This window comes from Dasypus novemcinctus, chromosome 3 (genome assembly GCF_030445035.2).
Source record: "Dasypus novemcinctus isolate mDasNov1 chromosome 3, mDasNov1.1.hap2, whole genome shotgun sequence".
Classification (NCBI taxonomy): Eukaryota; Metazoa; Chordata; class Mammalia; order Cingulata; family Dasypodidae; genus Dasypus; species Dasypus novemcinctus.
In genome coordinates, this window is record NC_080675.1 from 172,530,694 (window position 1) to 172,556,362 (window position 25,669).

At 47.7% G+C, this 25,669-nt stretch overlaps 2 protein-coding genes across 3 annotated transcripts; both read right to left on the minus strand.

The window, feature by feature from the left end:
• Positions 1-3,374: 3,374 nt before the first annotated feature.
• On the minus strand, positions 3,375-20,807 carry WDR73 (WD repeat domain 73). Its single transcript, XM_004479612.4, has 8 exons — positions 20,680-20,807; positions 20,100-20,167; positions 19,699-19,787; positions 16,434-16,522; positions 15,722-15,786; positions 6,014-6,178; positions 5,325-5,690; positions 3,375-3,860 (listed from the first exon to the last, which is right to left on the minus strand). Exons 1-8 carry the CDS (start codon positions 20,718-20,720, stop codon positions 3,625-3,627), a joined length of 1,119 nt encoding a protein of 372 aa, XP_004479669.1. The 5' UTR covers positions 20,721-20,807; the 3' UTR covers positions 3,375-3,624.
• An 894-nt stretch (positions 20,808-21,701) lies between these two features.
• NMB (neuromedin B) lies at positions 21,702-24,476 on the minus strand. Of its 2 annotated transcripts, none has more exons than XM_004479610.4 (3): positions 24,143-24,476; positions 23,425-23,597; positions 21,702-21,837 (listed from the first exon to the last, which is right to left on the minus strand). In XM_004479610.4, the coding sequence occupies exons 1-3, from the start codon at positions 24,297-24,299 to the stop codon at positions 21,802-21,804; spliced, it is 366 nt and encodes a 121-aa protein (XP_004479667.1). In that variant the 5' UTR covers positions 24,300-24,476; the 3' UTR covers positions 21,702-21,801. The 2 variants fall into 2 exon arrangements, with proteins under 2 accessions (XP_004479667.1, XP_012375536.1); XM_012520082.3 differs by having other exon boundaries at positions 21,723-21,832.
• Between the last annotated feature and the right edge of the window lie 1,193 nt (positions 24,477-25,669).

The following is a 25,669-nucleotide window of genomic DNA, read 5'->3' on the forward strand; positions in this document are numbered from 1 at the left end:
ATATAAGAAAATCAATATAATACACATAAATAAAATGAAGGAAAAAACAAAACATGACTATCTCAATTGATGCATAAAGGCATTTGACAAACCCAATATCCTTTCATGATAAATATACTCAGAACTTTCTCATTTATGAAAAATCCACAATAAATATCATACTACATGGCAAAAGACTGAAAGCTTTCCCCCTAAGATCAGGAACAAGACAAGGATGCCCACTGTTATTCGACATTGTACTGAAAGTTCTGGCCAGAGCAATCAGGGAAGACAAAGAAATAAAAGACATCTAAATAGGAAAGGAAGAAGTAAAATTATCCATATTGACAAGATGACATGATCCTATAAATAGATAATCCCAAAGAATCTACAAGAAAGCAACAAGAATGAATAAACAAATTCAGCAAAGTTGTGAGATACCAGATAAACTTACAGAAGTCAGTTGGGTTTCTATAAAGAATAATCTGAAAAGAATAATCAGTAAAGAATAATCTGAAAAGGAATCAAGAAAACCGTTCCATTTACAATAGCATCTAGAGTAATCAGACATCTAAGAATAAATTTAACCAAGGAGGTGAAGTCTGTACACTGAGAACAACAAAGCATTACTGAAAGCAACTAAAGAAGACCTAAAAAAATGGAAGGACACTACATGTTCATATACTGGACAACTTAGTATTAAGATGTTAATACTGCCTAAAGTGAACCACAAATTCAATAAAATCCCTTCCAAAATTCCAGTAGCACTGGGAAGCAGATGTGGCTCAATCAACTGGGCTCCCATCTACCATATGGGAGGCCCTGGGTTCGCGTCCCAGGGCCGCTTTGTGAGGGCAAGTTGGCCTGTGCCCATGGAGAGCTGCCAGCCTGCGCCTGTGGAGAGCTGCTGCAGCAAGATGACACAACAAAGGGAGACAAGCAGACACAGAAGAATGCACAGCGAATGGATACAGAGAGCAGACAGCAATTGGCGAGGGGGGTGCAAATAAATAAAATAAATCTTAAAAAAAAATTCCAGCAGCATTTTTTTGCAGAAATTTTTTGCAGAAAAGCTGATCCTCAAACTCACGTGGAATTGAAGGGGACCCAAATAGCCTCAACAATCCTGAAAAAGAACAAAGTTGGAGGACTCATACTTCCTGATTTCAAAAGTTACTATGGAGTAACAGTAATTAACGTAGTGTGGTAGTGGCGTAAGGATAGTCATATAGACCACTGGAAGATAACTGACAGTCCACAGATAAATCCCCACCTCTATGGCCAGTTGCTTTTCAACAAACGTACCTAATCCATTCAATGGGAAGAGAATAGTTGCATCAACAAATGGTGCTGGACAACTGGAAATCCACAGGCAAAAGGATGAATGTGGACCCCTACCCTCTCGCCATATATAAAAATTAGTTCAAAATGGATAAACAACCTAAATAACAACCTAAATATAAGACTCTTATAAGAAAATAAGGAACTATCTTCAGGACCTTGTAATAGACAATGGATTTTTGGATTTTACACAAGTAGCACAAGAAAAAAACAGATAATGAAAATTAAAACCTTTAGAGCATCAAAGGACATTATCCAGAAAGTTGAAAAGACAACCCAAAGAAAATAGGGGAAAATATTTGGAAGCCATATCTCTGATAAGGGTTTAATATCCAGAATAAATAAAGAATTCTTACAACCCAACAACAAAAAAGACAGTTCAATTATAAAATGGGTCAGGAATTTGAGTAGTCATTATCTAAAGAAGATATTCAAATGGCCAATAAATACATGAAAAAATGACCAACATCACTAGCCATTAAAGAAATGCAAATTAGGGAAACGGACTTGGCCCAGTGGTTAGGGCATCCGTCTACCACATGGGAGATCCGCGGTTCAAACCCTGGGCCTCCTTGACCTGTGAAGTGGGCCCATGCGCAGTGCTGGTGCGCGCAAGGAGTGCCCTGCCACGCAGGGGTGTCCCCCATGTAGGGGAGCCCCACGTGCAAGGAGTGCGCCCGTAAGGAGAGCCGCCCAGCACGAAAGAAAGTGCAGCCTGCCCAGGAATGGCGCCGCCCACACTTCCCGTGCCGATGACTACAACAGAAGCGGACAAAGAAACAAGATGCAGCAAATAAACACAGAGAACAGACAACCGGGGGAGGGGGGGAATTAAATAAATCTTTAAAAAAAAAGAAAAAAAAAGAAATGCAAATTAAAACTACAAGATACCACTTCCTGGCCACTAAGATGGCTATTAAAAAAAGGTGAAAATATCAAGTGTTGGTGAGGTTGTGGAGAAATAGGAACCGCTGAACATTGTTGGTGGGGACATAAAAAGTACAGCTGCTCTGGAAAACAGTTTGGTGGTTCCTCAGAAAGTTAAATATAATTACCATATGACCTGGCAATTCCACTAGGTTTATACCAAAACAAACAAACAAAAACCGAAAGCAGGAACTTGGACTGATACTGCACACCAATGTTCATCAACATGAAAACATCATGTTGTTTTCACAAAAGCCAAAAGATGGAAGCAACTCAAGTGTACATCAAGAGATGAATGGATAAGCCAAACGTGGTATATACATACAATGGATTATATTTCAGCTGTGAAAAGAATGAAGTTCTGCTACAAGGTACAACATGGACCTTGTAGCAAATAAACCTTGAAGGTATCAAGCTGCGTGAAAGAAGTCAGGTATAAAAGGATAAATATTGTATGCTATCTCTTGTATGAAATAGTATCAGCAAATTCATAGAGACAGAAAGTACAATAGTAGTTACCAGGGGTGGGTGGAGGGAGGAAGAGAGAATTAATTATTGCTAAAAGAATATGAAAATAATCTGGAAATAGTGGGTGAAAGTTATGCAGTACTGTCAATGTACTCAATATCATAGAACTGTCTACTTAAAATGGTTAAAATGGGGAACGGACTTTGGCCCAGTGGTTAGGGCGTCCGTCTACCATATGGGAGGTCCGCGGTTCAAACCCCGGGCCTCCTTGACCCGTGTGGAGCTGGCCATGCGCAGCGCTGATGCGCGCAAGGAGTGCCGCGCCACGCAAGGGTGTCCCCCGCGTGGGGGAGTCCCACGCGCAAGGAGTGCGCCCGTGAGGAAAGCCGCCCAGCGTGAAAAGAAAGAGCAGCCTGCCCAGGAATGGCGCCGCCCACACTTCCCGTGCCGCTGACGACAACAGAAGCGGACAAAGAAACAAGACGCAGCAAATAGACACCAAGAACAGACAACTGAGGGGGGAGGAATTAAATAAATAAATAAATCTTTAAAAAAAAAAAAAAAATGGTTAAAATGGTTTTTCAGATTATATATATTTTAGAACAAAAAAAATACTAAGAAAAAAAAAAAGATTTTGGGGAAAATGAGGCTCCCAGACCTAACAGAAGCTACTAAATATTTATTGTGCCATGCCTTATGCCAGGTACTTTAGAATATTTTATTTCCAACCTTTCCAACACCCTGCGAGGTAGTTATTACTACCCTCATTTTGCAGGTAAGAAAACTGGGGCTCAGCCTCGCCTAAGACCACGTGGTGCAGCTGAGGGCAGTGGCGTAAGTCCTAAATCCTCACCCTTACCGCTGCAGCAGCTGCTCCTCGTCCAGCGGCCTGGCAGCAAGATGCCAGTGTTAGCGGGAGGCGCGGAGGTCCACCCAGTCCCACACCTGCAGAGAGGCATCACTCGCTGCTGACAACAAAGTCCTGGGTTTGCACGGATGCCAGATATGGGTGGTGACCGGGGAAGGAGTGTCTAGTCCGCTTCCATCCAGGAAGATGTGACCTTTGTGAGTGAAGAGAGGTTCAACTTGGCTCCCAGTGACATCCCAAGAGGTGACATCATAGATCTGGACTGTCCCATCAAAGCCTGAGAAAAGAGAGGCTTGAGAATGAATTCCTAAAGTAACTCGTCTCACTCAATGGTACCTAAATAGGCTACAGGATGAAGAACCAAATAGTGAAAATGCCACGAAGGTGGCCAAATGGCAGGGAACATCTCTCAGTTGGGCAGCTGGTGGCTCCCCTGGGCACGTAAGGTGCCGTACTAGGAGAATGGCGAACACCGGCTGCAAACCCTCTACCAGGCCCCAGCTAATCCTGGACATTCATCTCTTAATCCTCATTCTGATACGAAGTACATGCTTTTATTTTCCCCCTTAAAACTCAGGCTTAAGAGACTTTTCAAACCTCCACTTGACCCCAATTCCAATCCCCCACCTCCCTGGTCCCTCTTAGCATATGGCAAAGGGGAGGAGCACCCACATCTCCTTCCACTGCCCTATCCGCACCCACACTCACCCTACCCTGCTGTCCTCCTCTCAGCAAAGAGCCAGCCTCTTCACCCTGGCTTTGGGTCTTTCCATCTGCTCCTTCTGGATCCTGGGGCTAACAAGAACCTTTTCTTGCTCATTCTTTCAACCCCTCACCCTCCCAATGGATTCTTCCATTGGCTTTTAAATACCTTCCCTTAGTTCAATGCACCAGAGCAGACCCAGAAACCTGCCGGCCTGCTCGCTACCAATGGAAAAGCAGGTAGGCGGAGAAGGACCCCTGAGGTCCTGTCGTGTTTTTTTTATTTTTTATTTTTATTTTTTTAAGATTTATTTATTTTATTTAATTTCCCCCCCTCCCCTGGTTGTCTGTTCTTGGTGTCTGTTTGCTGCGTCTTGTTTCTTTGTCCGCTTCTGTTGTCGTCAGCGGCACCCGCTTCTGTTGTTGTCAGCGGCACGGGAAGTGTGGGCGGCGCCATTCCTGGGCAGGCTGCTCTTTCTTTTCACGCTGGGCGGCTTTCCTCACGGGCGCACTCCTTGCGCGTGGGGCTCCCCCACGCGGGGGACACCCTTGCGTGGCACGGCACTCCTTGCGCGCATCAGCACTGCGCATGGCCAGCTCCACACGGGTCAAGGAGGCTCGGGGTTTGAACCGCGGACCTCCCATATGGTAGACGGACGCCCTAACCACTGGGCCAAAGTCCGTTTCCCTGTCGTGTTTTTTTTAGAACAGCCCTATGGCTGTCCCAGCTTCTTTTTTTTAAATTTTAAATTAAAGTTTGTTTTCCCCTTTTTTTCTATTATTTCTTTTTCTTTTTTGTTTTTTTCTTCGGTCCCAGCTTCCCTCAGTCCCCTTGACAAATCTCTTGATCAACTGGAGAAATGAATTTTTGCTAGTGTGGAAAAGGCCTGCTGCCAAAGTGGCGAAGTGTGACAGCCACCAAAAAATTGGAGAGTTAATTCTGCGCTTCCCTGTGGGCTGGCAGGATCCTTCCCGCGTACCCAGGAGCCCCTGGAAGACAGAGATCAAAGAACAGACACAAAACCCTGCTCGGCAGTACCTGAGATGGCCAAGCAGTTGTCCAGGACTGGGGCCCAAGTCACTCGCAGCAGCTCCGGGTCAGGGCTAGGCATGGACACTGGGCACTGGACGGACCTCACAGGATGGCAGAGGTCCCGGGGGTCGAGGAGACGGAGGTGCCCCTGTGATCCCAGGCTGGCAATGCTGGGCCCAGGAGCCTGGCCCTTGCCCCTAACTTCTGCACACCACCTCCCTCCAGCAGACCCAGGGTTGGGGCCGACATTCTCAGACGGTGCCCACTTCTGGCGGATGTCAACAAGCCCCAGCCGGCCTGAGGTGCAGCAAAAGGCAAAGATGTCTGTGTCCAGGACCTGCAGGCTACTCAGCTCCTCGCTGTCACTGATGCCTAGAAGACAGAGGGCAGGGGAGAAAACTCACCGGGGACAGACGGGACTTCCACTGTGGAGCCTGCCCCCCCACCCCGGCTCGGCGGAAAGGATCTCTTCTGTCCTGTCCCACTCCTCTTGCTACATTTTATCAGCTGGGTGGGTGCTGGTCCCTCGGCCTGCCTCCCCTTCCCTACAATGAGGGCCCCTTGAGGCGAGGGCTCATCTCTTATTCATCATGTTTCCCTGGCAACCAGCAGAGAGAGTTGAACCAAATTTAGAACATGGCCGAGCTGGCCTGACCTTGGCTGGAGGAGCCAGGGAGGGGGTCCTGCTACAGTACCTGAGCTGTACATCGTCTTCTGGGATTCCAGATCTGTAATCGTCAGACTGCTCAGCCTCACTCCATGGAGGACTCTGGGTGCCACTGAGGAGAAGACAGCCACCCTAGGCCAGAGACTGCCCTCTTTCTCATGGGCAGCAATGGTGCTGACAGCTTTAATGACATCTGGGAGGAAAGAAGAAGTGGCTAAAATCCAGAATGCTAATGAGAAGCTGGAAACAATACACGGTGAAGGCCAGCCAGATGCCTGCACCTTTACTTTTTTTTTTTTTAAAGATTTATTTTATTCAAGATTTATTTTATCCACCCCCATTGTCTGCTGTGTCCACTCGCTGTGTGTTCTTCTGTGTCCACTTGCACCCTCGGTGGCACCAGGAAACTCTGTCTCTTTCTGTTGCGTCATCTTGCTGGGTCAGCTCTCCATGTGCGCGGTGCCACTCCTGGGCAGGCTGCGCAATTGTTCACGCGGGGCAGCTCTCCTTGCAGGGCGCACTCCTTGCACGTGAGGGCACCCATGCGTGGCACTCCTTGCACACAGCAGCTCTGTGTGTGGGCCAGCTCACCACATTTCACCTTTACATTTAGAAGGTCAAGGAAGAAAGGGAGCTGACGGTAAGAGAGGATGTTGAGACAGAAACACTCTGGGTTCTGTTTAAATTACTGAAACTTCCAGAAGCACTTTAATTTTTTTGTACTTTGTGCTATTAACTGTTTTGCAATTAGGATACAGTGAATCATAGCAGCCATCTCAAACCCCCATGAGCAGTTCTGGATTTTTATAGGTTTTCGGAGAACAAATAAAGGAAAAGAACACATTGGTGATGCCATTTACACCTTTAAGTGAAAAATAACAGGTACAGAGTTTATGAACTAATAGTATTCTTCAAAAATTTATTTCCCCACCTGAAGCAATTTGCTGCAGTCTGGGAGAAAAAAAGTTACATTGCAGATGTCAATATCGTCAAATGTGAACTGAGAACAACAAAGTCCACATTCTTTTTTTATACTGAATAGAAGAAAAAAAAACTTGGCCTCAGGCAGAATCAAGCCAGTTTTATTTGTCTGACACAGCCTGCTTGGTTAGCAGGTAAGTTCTCATCTCTGTATTCTACATCTGAGACAACTCTTAAGAGAAACATTTATTACACAGCTCAGGACAAGTAATTTGCTGTAGACACTACTTAAAGGGAGACTCATATTTCCCATTTTATATTTGCCTTGTTCCAAGACTTATTATTTAGTTTTCACATTCTCAGAAGAAAATGGAGCTCTCTCGATATTTTTAAATTCTAAGGGATAAGTAAAAGTCAGAATGAGAAAGGCCATGGAGGCTAAAATGACTTATCAAGAAGTGAGTGGCAAGTGCCCTCCAGGCAGTTCACATGAAGGTGGGCACAGAGGGACAAGTCTGGGATGGGCCAGATTGGGGAGGACCCTCGAGGGCTGGTTCCAAAGCCCACAGGGCTCCCAGTGCCAGGCCAGCCCACACGTTCCCACCAGGCCGGCTGACCTTAATTTGTTCCTTCCACTGGGAGCCACAGAAGTTCGGAGTAGACACAAGTGACATGCGGGGAATGCCAATGGGGCTGCAACTCTAAACTTCCGCAGCAGAGCTAGCCTGGCTCTCCTGGGCCACACTTAAGGAATACTCTTTTCTCTTTTCAGTCTCTGAGGAACCTAGAACAGATTCCCCCAGGGCCTGAGGGAACCTTTGCTCTAAGCCAAAGGATCATTCTCACTACTGACTCATCCCCTAGTGGGGGTGGCGGCAGGGTCAATGAAAAGCCTCAAGGACGTGTCTCGAAGAGTCAATGGAAAACAAAGCCTTTAGGGCCTCCTGATGGAAGAGTTCATCTATAATTACAAGAGGAAAGAAATCCAGGTGTTCCTCCTTCCCCGTAAACTTAGTTGCAAAATGACCTTCCCTAGTTAGACCGAGTTTATCAGCCCCAAACTGAAAAGTGAAACTACTACGAAATCAAAGCTAAAGACCCAGGGAGGCAGCCTCAAGAACTTGGAAATAAGGGGAAGAAGGCTGTCTTTGGAAAGTAAACCAACAGGCAGAGGCAGTCAGAATGGCTCCCAGATCTCTAACACTGAGCAAATGTATGAGCTCAGATAAAGGAAAATGGTGTCCATGAGAAGAAGGCAGTTCAACCCTAGAGGAGAAGAAAATGCAGGGCCTGTCCAAGTGGGAGGGCGCCACACCTACAGACTGAATGCTTACCTTCAAAGTGGAAGCAGCAGGTGACATACAACCAAGACCTGAAGACACTGTATTCAGCGCAGCCCCAGCGCTGAGATGAGGTCTCATGCACTGACCCCAGGGCCTGGTGAAACCCTGGGGCCTGGGCAGTGATGCCTCCCCAAGGCTTAGACTTTCTGCCAAAGACCTCTTAGGAAAAAGCCACTTGGAAACCTCTGAGCCGACTCCTCTTGTTCTGGTTACATTCAACATCATCATTAGGCTAGGTCTTCTACAGGCAAAGAATAAGCTGGTCTTCCTCCCTCAAACGCAACAGAATAGCCAGAGGGTTTTACACCCTGTCAGGCAGGGACTGCTGCCCTAACCAGCCAGAAGCAGCTACAGAAGAATGACCATTGCCCCTCGGCTCCCCCTGAAGAATAAGGGTGTAAATGCTCTAAGAGAGGAGTTGAGGCAGGTTAGCCTAGGGAAAGAGGGAAGGCAGCTGGGACCTGGCAGAGAACATGGCTGAGAGACCCTACCTGGAAACCCTCTGCTACTAAAAACAAGGTCGGAAAGATCCCACCTAGATCCTGCACATGAGGTCCCATTTGGAACACTTTCTGGGATCAAGGACAATCCCAGATAACTCCAAACAACAAGTCTCCCCTTTGGTCCCCTGAGAGCTAACAGGTGGTGCAACCAATTAGTACAGAAGACAGCTGGGACCCCTGCCCAAAATTAAGAAGGGGCAGGAGGAAGGGTCTTAAAAAGGCCTAATGTTGGGCCCCATGTGCACTTCTCAGCCTGCACCATGCCTGCAACTCATGACTTGGGTTGTGTACTTATCTCTTTTGTTGTTGTTTTCTTTTTTTTAAAGATTATTTATTTATTTCTCTCCCCTTGCCCCGCCCCCCCAGTTGTCTGCTGTGTCCATTCACTGTGTGTTCTTCTGTGCCTGCTTCTACCCTTATCAGCGGCACATGGAATCTGTGTTTCTTTTTGTTGTGTCAGTTCTCCGTGTGCAGTGCCATTCTTGGGCAGGCAGAACTTTCTTTTGCGTTGGGTGGCTCTTCTTACGGGGCGCGCTCCTTGCACACGGGGCTCCCCTACGCGGGGGACACCCCTGCGTGGTATGGCACTCCTTGCATGCATCAGCACCGCGCATGGGCCAGCTCCACAAGGGTCAAGGAAGCCCGGGCTTTGAACCATGGACCTCCCATGTGGTAGGCGGACGCCCTATCCATTGGGCCAAGTCCGCTTCCCTCTTGTTTCTTAATAAAGGACCAGGAATATTCCACTTTTAGTGATGCTTATTTTTCCATTAATAGAATTGCATTCTGGTTAATATAAGCAGTCCTATAAGTCTGGTGAGTATATCTGTCCTCATAAACAGATTAGGTTTGTTCTGGATATGCTGACAAAAGTAGGTTTCTGAGATATCAAGGCTGCAAGTCAAATCCTGAACACTGGAAAATTCACCAAGATGACGTTATGCTTTCAGGCTTCTAGAAACAGCTGGTGAGCCTTCTGCAAGCTCTGGAATATTCTGCATTAGTATCTAGAGAAAGAGGATTCTTTACTGGGTTTTTTACATTGGTCTGAGCGTCAGAGCAAGCTCCTCTAGGCCGTGAGCTCCCCTATGCCTGGGACTATAGGTTCTGAACAGCATCTGGTAGTGCCCCTCCAAGGCGCCTTCAAGTGATTAGGAAGATTCCTTCCCCTCTCATCTTTAAACCACTGCTGCTCCCTGCCCTGGTTTATTTTTGTGCAAAGATGAAAAAAAAAAAAAAAAACACTAAAAATTATTGGCATAAGGGAAGACATATTTAGATCAATGGAACAGAATTGAGATTCTATCACTAAATCCTAATATCTATGGTGAACTGATGTTCAATAAAGGTGCTATTCAATGGGGAAAAATGATAGCCTTTTTGACAAATGGTGCTAGGATAACTGGTTAGCCATATGCAAAAAGATGAACTAGGACCCTTATCTCACACCATACACAAAAATTAACTCAAAATGGATCATGGGGGAAGCAGCTGTGGCTCAATCAGTTGGGCTCCCATCTACCATATGGGAGGCCCTGGGTTCGTGTCCTAGGGCCTCCTTGTGAAGGCAGGTTCGCCTTCAGATGCCGCAGAGCACTGTGTGGCCCACAGACACTGCAGAACGCTGCCCAGACCACAAGTGCTGCAGAGCGCTGACTCAGAAAGGTGATGCAAAGAAAAAAAAAACCAAGCAAAAACACAGAAGAGTGTGCAGCAAATGGACACAGAGAGCAGACAGCATGCAAAAAAAACAAAAAGCCATTGGGGGGATAAAAAAATTAAAAAAAAAAAAAGGATCATGGACTTCAATATTGAAGAGTTGAAACAAGAAAACTTTTGGAAAAAAAGAAGAGAGTATCTATGGGTTTGATAAAGATTTCTTATATATGATACCAAAAGCAAAGTATTTAAGAAAAAAATTGATAAATTAAGACTTTATAAAAATTAAAACCTTTTTTTTTAAGATTTATTTTTTATTTATTTCTCTCCCTTTCCCCCCCCCCCCAGTTGTCTGCTCTCTCTGTCCATTCACTGTGTGTTCTTCTATGTCCACTTGTATTCTTGTCAAGGGCACCGGGAATCTGTGTCTCTTTTTATTGCATCATCATGCTGCATCAGCTCTCCGTGTGTATGCTGCCACTCCTGGGCAGGCTGAACTTTCTTTCGCGCTGGGCGGCTCTCCTTACAGGGTGCAATCCTTGCACGTGGGGCTCCCCTACGCAGGGGACGCTCCTGCATGGCACGGCACTCCTTGCATGCATCAGTACTGCACATGGGCCAGCTCATCACACGGGTCAGGAAGCCCTGGGTTTGAACCCTGGACCTCCCATGTGGTAGGCGGACACACCCTATCCGTTGAGCAAAATCCGCTTTCCAAAAAACTTTTGTTTTTAATCAAAGGATACCACTAAGAAATTAAAAAGCAAGCAACAATTCCCTGTTCCAAGGCAAACATAAATAAAATAAGGTTAACTGTAGCATGTGACATTGCAGTCTCTTAGAAATTTGTTTCATCTATTTTATTTTACTGAATAATGTCTGTATCTTTAGTTATCCTGTTTAAAGAAAAAGGACAAATAAAACAGCCAGCAAAAATAAATAAATAAATAAAAATACAAGCAACAGACTGAGCAAAAAGATTAGTAAAACCAGGGAAGTGTATGTGGCTCAAGCAATTGGGCTCCCATCTACCATATAGGAGGTCCAGGGTTCGAATGCCCAGGGCCTCCTGGTGAAGGTAAGCTGGCCCATGTGGCTTGCTGGCCCATGTGGAGTGCTTGCTTGTGTGCAGTGTTTGCCTGCGTGGAGTATATGCAGGCGTGTTGCCCGCACAGGAGTGCTGGCCCACAGAGAGCTGGCACAGCAGATGACACAACAAAAAGAGACACAGAGGGGAAGCGGACTTGGCTCAATGGTTAGAGCATCTGCCTACCACATGGGAGGTCCACGGTTCAAAGCCTGGGCCTCCTTGACCCGTGTGGAGCTAGCCCACACGCAGTACTGATGTGTGCAAGGAGTGCTGTGCTACGCAGGGGTGTGCCCTGTGTAGGGGAGCCCCATGTGCAAGGAGTGAGCCCTGTAAGGAGAGCCGTCTGGCGTGAAAGAAAGTTCAGCCTGCCCAGGAGTGGCACTGCACACACAGAGAGCTGATGCAGCAAGATGACGCAACAAAAAGAGACACAGGTTCCATGTGCCGCTGATAAGGGTAGAAGCAGGCACAGAAGAACTCACAGCGAATGGACACAGACAGCAGACAAAGGGGGGCAGGGGGTGGGAAGGGGAGAGAAATAAATCTAAAAAAAAAAAAAAAAAAAAAGAGACACAGAGGAGAAATAATAAGAGATGCAGCAAACCAGGGAGATGAGGTGGTATAAGAGAATGATTGCCTCTCTCCCACTCCAGAAGGTCCCAGGATCAGTTCCCGGAGCCAACTAATGAGAATACAAGCAGACACAAGAGAACACACAGTGAAAGGACACAGAGAGCAAACAATGCAGGGAGGGGAGATAAATAAATAAATAAATCTTAAAAAAAGAAAAAAAAAGATTAGCAAGACACATATCTGATAAAGAACTTGTATCTAGAATATACGAAAAACTCTTACAACTTTATAATAGGAAGAAAATCAACCCAATCAAAAAACTGGCAAAAGCGAAAGATGGAAACAACTCAAGCGTCCATCAACTGATGAATGGATAAAGGAAATGTGGTATATACATATGATGGAATACTACGCTGCTGTAAGAAGAAATGAAATTGGGACACATACGATAACATAAACAAACCTTGAATACATTATGTTCAGTGAAATAAGCCAGACACAAAAGGACAAATATTGTATAGTCTCATTAAAAAGATAAACTAAATACAAAGAGTAAACACAAAGAGTAAAACCTAAACTACAGGTTACTAGGAGATAGGATGAGGACTGAGAAGAGGGTACTGATGCTTACTGTAAGTAGAATTTTTAATTTTCTAGCGTAAGGGAAGACATATTTAGGACAAAAACTTGACTGTAAAAGTGTGGAAATGGATAGCGTTGATTGGTAACACAGTATAGTGAGTGTAACTAATACAGGTGGTTTAAAAGTGGGCTTATGGCTGAAAGGGGTAGTCTAAGGATATAAATATCAGTTGAAAGAAAGCTAGAGAATAATCTAGAGACTGAATAACATAGTGAACCCTGAGGTGAATAAGGACTGTGGTTAACAGTACAAATACAAGAATGTTCATCTATGGACTGGAACAAATGTACATCACCATTATAAGGTAGTAAGAATATGATGATGCATGGGCAAAATACAATTAATGTAACTCATTACTATAGTTAACAGCAATATTGTAATATTCTTGCATCAATGTCAAAGAAGGTATTTTATCAATGCTAAGGGTCAATAATAGGGGGTATGCGGTTTTTTCTTCTGGACTAAGGAAAACGTTCAAAAATTGACTGAGGTGATGACAGCACAACTCTGATGAAAGTGAGAGCCACTGAGTGTACACTTTGGATAGATGGTAGGAGGCATGGGCCTGTGTAACACAGTGAACATACTCTCATGAACTGTAACAAATGTACAAAATATATGATGTTAATAATAGGGGTTATGTGGCAGTTTGAGATTATTTATGAATTCCCAAAAGAGAGATTATGTTTGTAAACTGGTCTGTTTTTCTGGGTGTGATACCCTTTGAATGCATTAGATTCAGATGACATGCCTTGATTAAATTACCTGTTTCGATTAGGGCTTTGATTAGACAACGTCAGTAGGGCGTGACTCAGGGCTGAGTCCCCGCCCCCTTGGTGGGCTGGTGGGCTGATAGAAACAGACACTCACTCAAGAAGACACATGGAAGACATGGAAGAGGAGAGAACTTGGTCATGTTGGTCCTCCCATGTAACAGAAAGGAGAAGGCTCAAACAGCTAAAGCTATGACAGCCTACAGTTGAGATCGGAAGAAACTGGGCCCACAATGCTTCAAGAGGAAGAAGGAGAGACCAGGCAGAGATCAGCGACCATCTTGCTTCACCATGTGGCAACTGACTTGGGTGAGAAACCAACCCTGAGTTGGACTCTTTAGGGCCTTGTAGCTGTAAGTTTTTACCCCAAATAAATACCCTTTATAAAAGCCAACCGATTTCGGATACTTTGCTTCAGCACCCCTTGGCTGACTAATACAGGGTGTTTGAAAAAAAGAGACCAAATGTATGTTATACACCATAATTAGTGATAATAGTCTGATGATTTTCTTTCATAATCTGTAACAAATGCTCCACAACAATGTAAGGTGTTGGTGGAAAAGCGTTGTATGGGATCATTTTATAAATTGACAACTTCCTAATAAAAATATATATAATTAAAAACATAGGCAAAAAATTTGAAAAGTCATTTCGCCAAAGAAGATACATGAATGGCTAGTAAGCACATGAAAAGATGCTCAACATCATTAGTCATTACAGAAATGTAAATTAAAGTCATAATGAGATGGAAGTACACATCTATTAGAATGGCTTTAATAAAAGACAGGCGATAACAAATATTGGCAAGGATGTAGAGTAAGAGGGTCCCTTGTACACTGCTGGTGGGAATGTAAAATGGTGCAGCCTCTTTGGAAAGTAGTTTGGTGGTTTCCTTAAAATCAAACATAGGGGAGTGGGTGTAGCTCAGTGGCTGAGCATGTTTTGCATGTACAAGGTCCCAGATTCAATCTCTGGCAGCTCCTAAAAAAAACCAAAACCAAAACCAAAACAAACCAAACATAAACTTACCATATAAACCAACAATTCCACTCTTGGGTCTCTACCCAAGAGAAATGAAAACATATATCCACATTAAGACTTACACATGAAAAAAAAAAAAAAAGACCTACACATGAATGTTCATTATTCATAACTGAACCCATCAACTGGTGAAATAGACAAAATGTGGTACAGCCATACATGGGTACTATTTAGGAATAAAAAGAATGATCTGCATCTTGGATGGACCTTATAACAAGGCAGAGTGAAAGAAGTCAGACCCAAGAGACCGTATGATTCCATTTTCATAAAATGTCCAGAAAGGGCAAATCTATTATAGAGACAGAAAATTGATAGTGCTTGCCTTGGGGGAGAGAGTGGGAATGAGGTGATGAAAATGTTCTAAAGCTGATTTATAGTGATGGTTACACGACTTCTTAAATTTGCTAAAAATCACTGAATTGTATACTTGAAATGGGTAAAGCATATGATATAGAACATACTTTAATAAAGTTGTAAAAAAAAAAAAAAAAAAAGAAAAAATCCAACCACAGCTACAAGGAAGTAATACAAACAACTGAACTAGAGCATAGGACAAGCGACAAGGAGGATAATAACAAAGGAAAGCCCACAGGGTGTGTGATTTTCTCCAGCACGGGGGTGGAGGGAGGGCGTGCAATGCTCTGATGGAGGAGGGATGCTAGTCCACATGAGGGGACTTCCCCTCCACTCCCAAAGAGGACAGGACTCACACTTCCTGCTCCTCTCCCCAGGCCCTTGTAGAGTAAGTAGCGCAACTTCTCTGAGTGGGAGACTGCCCAGCCTGGCCTCTCACTCGCTCACTACTCTCCTTCTCTGGGACTAGCATTAGACTGTATAGAGGGGTGCCCTCCTTTCTGCCTCCTCTTCCTCCAGGTGAGTCGGCCTGAGCAACCCTCACTCTGCCTTTACCTCTGCCCCTGCCTGGGAGCAAGAGCTGTAGTTCTCCAGATGCTCTGCTCAAGTGGAGGCAAACTCAATTCCAGAGTAAGCTAAAGGAGCTCCATCTCGGCCTCGAATGCTATGCAGTGGTTGCTAAACTCATCGTTGCCAGCATTTAGTACGTTCTGCATTTTAATCCCCACCTGGCTCTGACTGTCCTTCTTAATTGGTTTAGTGGCGGGGGGAAGGGATGTGTGTGAGTAATCAGGCTTTCCTAGGACCCCAACCCCCACCAAGTTAAATTCACTTACCACTGTCCTCTGAGATCTGCCATACCTGCAGGGAACAACCTGGAAGGCCACTGGTCACCAGCAACCTATTTGGGATGGATAGGGAATCTTAGTACAGACTGTGGGAAGTTTATCCACATACCTCCCAGGCTTCCTCTCTCTAGCCCACTCAACTTGGGTTCTTAGATCCCTCCACATCGGGAAATCTTACTGCTGAAAGGAATCATAAAGGCTAGTCACCCTCAGTTAAGAGATGAGGAGAGAGAGGTTCACTTTGCTTAGGTACAAGCCCAAAGCTCAGAGTCAAAAGGAGAGCTGGGACTGAGCCCGGGCTGCCATGTGACATGGTGCCCACCTTGACAGAACACCCAGTGTGAGTGTAAACTCACATCCTGACCCAGAGACTCTCAGCCTCTCCCAGTGGAGTTACTGTCACCCAAATACCTACTATCAGCTTTCTAAGAAAATAACATCATCTTTCTATCCTGTGTCTGTTCCCTGGCAGAGCTCCAGTCATCTGTTGGTTACATTAGTCAAAAGGGCTGGGATGGGGCCTTTGTGAAGCCATAGCAATGGTTTGTGTTCCAGATACGTATGTGTGTGTGCACGTGTGTATGCTCACACATACCTGTGTGCTGAGAAGTGAGGTGTGTTGGTGATGAGAGGAGACCCCTGAACATTCTCAGTCATCCTACCCTGAATGGAAGGTCTGGGTCACAGAGATGAATCATACCTGGTATTTGGCACATGTTTTAGATCAAAGATAGGCCCGTCTGAAAATCCTCCGTGGCATACTTTGAAATCTCTTTCTGGGAATAAACCCTAAAATACAAAGTGTGGCCAATCAGAGAGAGCCTGCCTTTTGAAAGAACATTTCAGATGAATGAGCTCTCAGTAAGGAGCCAGATCTTGGCCTGGCAGGAGGCCATGGAAGCCACTCCGATGGCAGCAGATGCTAGTCCCTGCAGGGCTTTGGTGTGCTGCTATTTGTAAATGTTGGCCTCAGCTACCTACAGATAATTTTCTCTTTCCTGCACATCTAAAACCCTTCTCGTCACATTTCACAGTGCCTTTTGCTATTGCATGAAGGTTATACTCCAGGCCTTCTTGGAGGAGTCACAGAAGCTTAACAGCTTCACCAAAGAAAGTCAGCTAACACATGCCCACTTCTCTCCCCAGCTCTCCCACTTCTCTCCCCAGCTCTCACTGGAAGCCAGGTGGGTCCCTCTAGCAATAAAAACTTAACTATCACTTATCAAGTGTTCACTGACACATAATATTTTATCTGCTTTACCACATTTAACTCTCAGAACCCCCAAGTGAGGTAGGAACTGTAATTATCCCGGTTCTACAAATGACAAACTAAGGCACAGAGCACTTAAGCAACTTTTCCAAGGTCCACTTATTAAGTTGTGAATCTGAACCAAAGTTAATGCTCTTAGGCACTAGACCCTACTATCTCCATATAAAGAACTGGAGACAAGAGGAAAGGAGGTGGCCATGAGAGAAGAGGAAAAACCAGTGCTGAGGTGGGTGACAAATCAGGTTCCTCATGGAGACCATCTGGGCAATCTCTGGCTCAAGCAAGAGTAGTGGGGATGGGGAGATCAAGAACACTAAGTAGGTAATATCCCATGAGGGCAAAAAAGGCCAGGCTGCCCTATAGCTTCCGAAGTCTCTAGATTTTGTAAGCCTTAGCTTGGTCTTTTCTGAGCCCTACCTCTTAAGATTCTAATTGAGTAGGTCTAGGATGGCGCAGGAACAGGCATTCTACCCAGCACCCCTACTGGCTCTGGCACATGTGGTCCTTAGGTCATTTTGAGGGACAAGAGAACACAGCTGCATGGGTCCAGCTTCCTCTGGGCTTTGTAATCTTTTTATATATCATTGTCTAGCCTTCTCTTCCATTCTATTTTTTTTTTCCTTTATTCCTCTTCCATTTTAAATCTTCAACTCAACTCCACATCATGGTCGACCCCTAAGATAACTTTGTCTCTTATTTCATTAAAGAATTTAAAAAATCTCAGGAGCAAACACCCTCAAATTCCTTCGCCAACATTGCTCTCCAAGGTTCTGTGCCTGTTCGCCTACCGCTCCCTAGTCTTCTAACGACTAATACCATCCTCCCGAGCCCCGATCCATAGCCTCATCCAGCCTCGCCCTCCACCCCTCAAGGCAGGATCATGCTGCCTATTATTCTCTCACACCTGCATTTTAAAAAAAAATTCTTATAAATGCATTTATTTAGAAATCATTTTTTACAGAAAACAAGGGTGATTTTTCATTTTTTTAGGAAAAAAGCCGTATTTTAATACAAAATCACCAAATATGAAAAACCCTGCAACAATTGGTCTTTTAAAAAAATACAATAAGAGGAAATTTTTTTTTTTTTAAGAGGAAACTTGATACACTATACCTCTATTTGCAGGTGTCAGGCTAATCGGAAATAAACACACACCTCCCCACCGCCCTCCCACAAACACATATGTACAGCTTATAGAAGACAAGCCTGAGTTCACACGTGTACATATACACGCTGCCCTAAAAACATATGGCATGGTTTTCCTGCATTTTACTCAGCTCAAAGAAATTCTTGATCTAAAACTATTTCATGCCTACCATTCTACATAGGAAATATCACAAAGGTTGGATTTTTCCTGGGAGCTGTTAATTGAAAATAGAAAATGCATTTTATACATATACACAGAAGTTGTTATATGGCACTTACCATTTAATAGTAACATTTTTCCCAAAAGCTTCATACAGCACTGTTCACATTATGAGAGAGTAATACTTACACATGGGAGCTCTAGAGTACAAGCGCTGTAGATTTGTAAGGAGTCTTCCTCCCACTGAAAAAAGTGCTCCCTGACTAAGGAAGAGCCTCCACAGGGACACTGTTATCCATTCACCTGCTGCCCCTTTCCAGGGGTCCGGTCCTGACACATAAGGTGGGAGGCTCTTCTACTGGACTCTACAGTTCTTGCTGTTCTTGGGCTCAAGTCCAGCTTCTGGGCTGGGAACAAGGTGGCCTCGCTTGGCCCTCAGGCCCTCTCTGGGGCTCTCAGCTGAACCTCTCTCTGGAAGGTTACTGACTGAGAGAGATTTCGTGGTTCACACCTGCATTTTCAACCTCTCCCTCTTCAGGGGCTACTTCCACCACACCTTTTAAGCCTATTCAAGCCTCTTTTTAGGAAACCCTTCTTCAAATCTGCATTTCCTACCAGTTACTACTTTAGCTTCTCCTGGTTCCACTCCCTCCTCCTTTTCAGTCTCTTGCCTGACCACACCAGTGACAATGCTCTGACAAAGGTCACTAAGGCCTTCCCAAATGCCACATCTAAAGAACGACCTCCTCAGTCCTCAGCTAAATGCTTTTACAGCAACGTTAGACAGCTACCCATTCCTTTCTTCTTGCCACTCTCTTTCCTGGGCCTCCGATATAGCAACCTTCACTAAGACTCTTCCTACTTCAAAGACTGTTCCTTCTCAGTATTCCTTGTCAGTTCATCTTCCTCTACCCACCCTATTAAGTGCATTTCCTGAGGTTCTGTCCTTGGTCTTCTCCTTATTCCTTACACACATTCATCCTAGGTGATCGTGACCATTCTCAGGGCTTCAACCACCCTCTATATTCCAATGGCTCCGTTAACCTTTTTATTTAAAAAAAAATTATGGTAACATATATATATAACATAAAATTTACCATCTGTTAATCATTTTTAAGTACACAATACAGAGGCATTAATTATACTTATAATGCCGTGCTATCATCGCCATCTACTCTATTTTTGATAAACAAAAATTGACCTCTTCTTCCAGTGCCACCATGGGGCGGCCGCTCTATAACATTTACCTCTGAGCATTTGCCTCCCTCTACTAGACTACAAAGGAGAGCCCAGTGCTTGTCTCTCCCTCCCTAGTAAGTAATAGGAGCTCCATAAATGCTGAATAAATGAATAGAAGCTGACACATACAGCATTTATATTTCATGTTACCTGGTTCTCCTTTACAGAGAGCCTGAGAGGTAATATCAGATGAAGAATCTCATTTTTTTTCAGTCTTTCATAGCCAGCAACAAAGACTCCTGGAAATAGAAGCAGAAGTAGCTGGGACAAACCGCTAGAAAGATTCTGGACTGTAGCTGGATGTAGGAACTGACCCCAAATCCCCCAAAGCAAAGATGAACTCCTCCCCCATCAGCATGCAGCCTAGGATCAAAGGTTGGAAGACATCCCAGTAAGAAAAATATAAATGCTGACGGGGCACCAAATTGCTACAAGTGACCTAGAGGTCCTCAGGCTCCCAGTAGAGTAGCATGGGTCCCTAGGGGCTCAGCCCGAGTCACAGATTGAGGAGTGGGATTCCATGTCCTTCAGGGCCAGGCAGGGCATATCACCTTTGTCACCAATCCATTCAAGGACTCGAGTGGCTCCTGACAGATCGAATGCATGGAAATCTTGGTACCTGCACGATAGGAACACAAAGTCAAGCGGTGCATGGCCCTTTACAGCGGTCAAAGAACTGTGAGATGGCAGCAGGGTTCCATGGCTAAGGGTCCAGACTCTGGAGTCAGGCAAATCTGGGACCAAGTATTGTTTTGCATTTTACCCCGTATGGCTGGAACAAGACCGGTCACTTAAATCTCCTTGAGTCTTGGTCCTCGTCTGTAAACACCCAGAGTACCCAGACTTCCCAAGGTTAATGTAAAGAATGGATGAGAATCTATGTTCGGGAAGTAACTCAGCCTCCTGCGATATAACTGGTCTCACACAACGTGGGCGCCCAGGAAAGCGCCATTTCCAGATAGGGCAGCCGACGGCCAGGCGGAGTCCTCCGCCAAGCCCCAGCCCCGCTCCCGCCGGCCCGGCCCCAGCCCCACTCCCGCCGGCCCGGCCCACGCTAGGAGTCCCCACGGGCCTCGCCGCTCTCCAGCCGCCCAGCCCAGCTCCAGCCCCGTACGCGTGGGTAAGATTTACAAGTGCAGAGACTCCACCAGCCAGTCTTCGGCGGCCTCCATGGCAACAGCCGCTTCCGGCACCCCACATCCGCAGCGGAAAGGCCCTCGGCAAACGCTGCCCTCTCGCGAGGAGTGGGCGCGGCCGGCTCTGACCCGGCCCTCTCGCGAGTAGGCGTGGCCAACCCTAACCCGGCCCTCTCGCGAGGAGTAGGCGTGGACGGCTCTGTCCCGGAGGCTCTGGCCTCCCGCCAGGGGGCGGGGCCAAGAGGTGGCCGAGGGCGGGGCCGAGAGCGCTGTGCCCTGGCTGGGGTCGGCGACTTCCCCGGGAAAACGGCCGTTAAAATCAGGTATTTCCAGGCCATCAACTCCGGGCGGGCTCCTATTTAGGGCAGGTACGTGTAGCTCAGAGAAGGCAGTTGAAGTGCAGGACGCCGGCTAATTTCGAATTTAACTGGGTGTCCTGTATTTTTACTTGCTAAATCTGGCAACCCTACCCAAGGCCAGAGAATATGTTATTGGAGAGCCGGGTCTGGAGCCCAGCTCGGCTTTCTTCCCCGGATGCGCGGAGCATTCACTGCCCTCCAGCGTGGTGGGGATGAAATGAGACGAGCGGGGCCTGTGAAATTCGCCTGTAGTGTATGCTGCCCCTTTTACAGGCGGGAGACACAGCAGCCACTTGACTACGACAGGAGGGGGCAGAGCCGAGTAGAGCCCAGCGTCTGGCACAGGACTTGGCAAACAGCAGGCGTTGCGAACCTGCTGGCCCAATGAGTGGATGAAGCAGCCAGTGCCTGTGCCAGGTTGGTGCCATGTTCTGGGCTCTTTGGAGCCAGCCTCAACACTCTGTCCTCCAGTTCCCTGTCCCTCCCATTCCCTGAAACACTGCTGGAAGGAGAATATCAGACATTCTATATGGAGCGCATGGTTTTATTCACAACTTCAACAGGGAAAGCAAGGAATTACAGCAAGAACATTATTTGTGTCTGTACTGGTGCTATTTCCAGAAATCACAATAATGGAGTTACAGAGCTTTGAGCCCATGATTTATATCCAGATGGGGCAATTACCATGGTCCCATATAGCACTTGCCCTAAGTGGGCACGATCTCAGCCACGTCGTCGGGTCTGTCCCATTACTTGTGTCACTCCTGTAGTATCTGCACCAGCGGCCTCCTGTACTGAAGCGAAACACAGGAATTGATCTGAGGAAAGGGAGCAAATGACAGGGGCATCCTGCCATTCCTAAGAGGTGGCATCTGCAGAGGTGGACAGAGGCAGACTCAGCTGGGCTTGGTTCTCTCTGAAGACCTGGGAGGGGTGAGGACAATGGTTTTCTCAGAGTAACAGCCCTGACCTCACAGGGTCATGACAGTTGAGGATCAGGCCAGTGTTCTCATGCCCACTCCCCAGCACTGCCCTCACTGCTGATTCCCCACCCTCAGGCTTAGTACTGCTTCTTCAAGGCTTCTTTAGGAGGTGCACATGCTTCATGCCCTCAAGACCAAAGTCCCCAGTGGTGGCAGCATCTCCCTTCAGGCTCAGCTAGCCCAAGTTTGTGGCCCTTATAGCTGAGGTCCCCAGGAGCTGGTAGTTCTGAGCATCAGCAAAGTCAGGGATATTGGTGGGGGCTGGAGTTGGGCCTTCTCTAGGGAACGCCCCTCCTTTCTTTCAAAATGTCTGCACTATCTAGGCATAGTGAGATACAAAGGGGAGTTAGCAAGAGGCACTGCCAGGGAGCTCCAAGACTATAATAGTAAACGTGGCTCCTATTGGCTGAATGCTTTCTATGAGCCAGGCACCGTGCTGGGCATGTGACAAAAATGGGAGGTGGGTGCTATCATGAACCCTGTTATATGGAGAAGGAAGATGAGGTTAGAGAGGCTAAGTTTCTAAGGTCACACAGCTAGTAAGTGGCAAAGGTGGGCTATAAGCTGTCACCAGAGCCCACACTCATTACAACATACTGTCTTACGTACAGTAAGACACGGAGAGAGATGTGCAATGGGGACAGCACCAGGAGCAGAGAACAGAGGAGCTGCCCCTTGGCCAGGTCAGGGACTAAGGCTGGCTTGGCTCCAGTCTTGGGACCTTGAACCTCATAGGTCAGTGGCTCACAACCAAGGGGACACTTGGCAATGTCTGGAGACATTTCTGGGTGTCACAAATGGATTGGATGAGAGGGTGCTACAGGCCAGAGATGTTGCTATATTTCTTAGAATGCAGAGTAGAGCCCCCCCACCCCACCCCACGACAAAGAATCATCCAACCCAGAATGCCAGAGAGGTCACCCAGGCAGTAGGACTATGTGGGAAGGACACGAACCAAGTTTGAGTAAGCTCTGGGCTCTGTCTTGGCCACTGATGCTCCTCTTCCCCTCTCTGGACCTCAGGGTCCCAGCTCTGGCCACCAGCACAAAGAGGACAAACAAAGATGGGCTTGGCTAATGCAGTACAGCTGGGGTGGAACAGGGCTGTTGGTACTGGGGAAGGAAGGTCCTGCTGCAAGAGGCTAGATGGTCCTGGGCTGTGACTTCAGACTGGGGGCTGGGTGCAGGGTGACTGCTGGGAAGGTCAGCTTCCTTTCTTTGGAGCCTCTCTCTTGGAGCCCTGAGTCACAAGGAGAGCTCGGAAGCCTGGCTTTCTGGAGGTCACACCCATCACGCCCTGGTTGGGCAGCCATACCCTATGCCCAGTGCCTGGTGGTAATTCATCCTAAGCTGGCTCCAGGTAGCCCCAGGGGTTGGGCACAATGGGGGTCTGGCTCACCTGGGTGTGGGCTGCTGGGCCATCGAGGCTGATGCCCAGGGCTTTCCTTAGCAAGAGTATCCTGAGCAGATTATGACTCGGCTGCAATCTCTGGTCCCTCAGGGAGATATGAGGAGCTGTGCCCAACTGGGACAGACTGGGGAGCTCCAGGCTCTTCTTGCCCATGAAGTGACCTGGAAAGGAGGTGCCAAAGCACAAAGAAGTCAGGGAGCAAAGACCCCATCCTGGTGGGAAAGTTCCTCATCTTTCTCATGGTTCAGTTCTCCTGGCAGGAATGCACAACTTTCCTCCTCCTCACCCAGGAGTGGCAAAGACGCCTTGCTGGAGGCAAAGCCTGTGCGCCTCAGCTTTTCCTGAACAGGTGGGGGGGTGGGGCGGGTACTGCAGCTGGAAGAGGAGTGCAATGGCCCAGGGCTAGGGAGAAACTGCCGGCTCTAGGGCAGGGAAGGAAGTGGAGGACAAAGAGATGCCTAGAAGTGGAAGTGCAGAGAAAAAACACACCGCAGATGAGAAGAGGATTCAGCAGTCAGAGCTCGGCTCTAACCGCGGCTCTACACACACTGTCCTAAGTTCCCCATCTATCGGGCTAAATGCGCTCAGAGTCCCACCTGCATGGATATTGGTGTCCATGGCTGAGAAGCGGTCACACGGACGGAAAGGAAAAAGAGGTAGGAGCAGAGTGAGGAGGGGGTGCTCGCCCAGGTCCCCAAATACATACCAGTGGCCCAGAGGTTGCCCCGCGGGTGCACGCGGACCTTGCTGGCGAGGCTGCGGGGCTGCGGGGGCTCCCGGGTGAGCGGGGCGCTGCCGGCGGCGAGCAGGACCAAGAGCAGGAGGCGGCCGAGCAGCCGCGAGCCGCCCGCCCGCCGGGCCATGCTGTTCCCGGCCTCCGCTCCGCCCGGGCGCGCTCCCCCGCTGCCAGCGGCCGGCGGCTCCTCGCAAGTCCGGGCTCCCGCCGCCGCCTTTTAAACCCGCGCGCCGGGGGCGGAGCCTGCAGCCGCGAGCAGGGGGCGGAGCCTGCAGCCGGGAGCCGGCGGCGGCCCCGCCCTCGGGGGCTCCCCGGGCCCCTCCGCGAAGTCTCAGGGCCCCGGCGCCCTCGGGTCGCGTGCGTCTGCCTCGGGGGCTCGCCACCCTCGCGGGGGCCTGCCCTTCCGCACTGGTGACCCGCACGTGGGCACGGCTGCGGGGGGGTCTGGCCGCAGCCCACCCACTGCTGGCCAAGCGCGCCCTCACCACTGCCCCTCTGGCGGCGCGGGGCCTCTCTCTGCGTAGCGGGACGCGGGCGTGAGGAAGCCTCCTGCCGCCAAGCCCCGCACTTTTACCGCCCCGCACAGCGCCAGGCGTCGGAGCAGCTCCGTGAAACCCCGTGGTCCCTCGAGGGGAACTGACCTGTGCGCACCGCGCTCTGCCTCTCAAAGGCGCCGCTCACCAGGTCATCTGAAATCGTCCTCGAGCTGGTCCTGGCACGCAGGCTCGGGATGGAAATGTGGAATGGTTGGGTGGATGGTGGAATAAGGACAGCCACCTCCAAGGAGCGGGTGCCCTGGTGGGCGAGCCTGGCCTACCAGTTGGGCGCCAGGGAGATCTTCTCCGGGTCAGGGGGAGTGGAAAGCGCACTGGACCAGGAGTCCACAGACACCCTGTGAGACTTTGTTCAACCTCACTTTCTTCATCTGTAAAGTGGAAATAACCTCATTTCCCTATTTTAACATAATTTCATATTTTGAGCACAATTATTTTGGGGCAGGAAGCAGCAGTCCTATAGGGTCTGCCCTCTCACACTCAGCCTTCTGTCCTCCTGCCAAGGAGCTATTGGGACTTGTCTTGGAAAGAAACGTTTGGATCAGTGGTGCCACTTAATGAGCAGGAGAAGAGTCTGTGTCCCAGAATAATACATTTATTTTTGCTTAAACATTTAACTAATGTTGAGAGCACTATGCTAGGCACCGGAGGAGGGGAGGCAAGAGATGACTGCTCCCGAAGGAGCAGGGGTAGGGTGAAGGTTTACTACCTCACTGGAGAGTCAGACTTGGGACACAAAGGAGCAAATGACGAGAAGGCATCAACTGCAGACCAGCCCCTGGGCTCTGGACCCCATCCTGGATACTGCACAGTGTGAGGGTTAAAGAATCTTCTCTCCAGTCTGGCTCAGTAATAGCACTTGCTATTATGACTCTCACCTATCTAGCTCGGCATCTTGAAAGGGGATGCGTCTAAGAGAAGCTGACTGTCACATCAAGCTCCC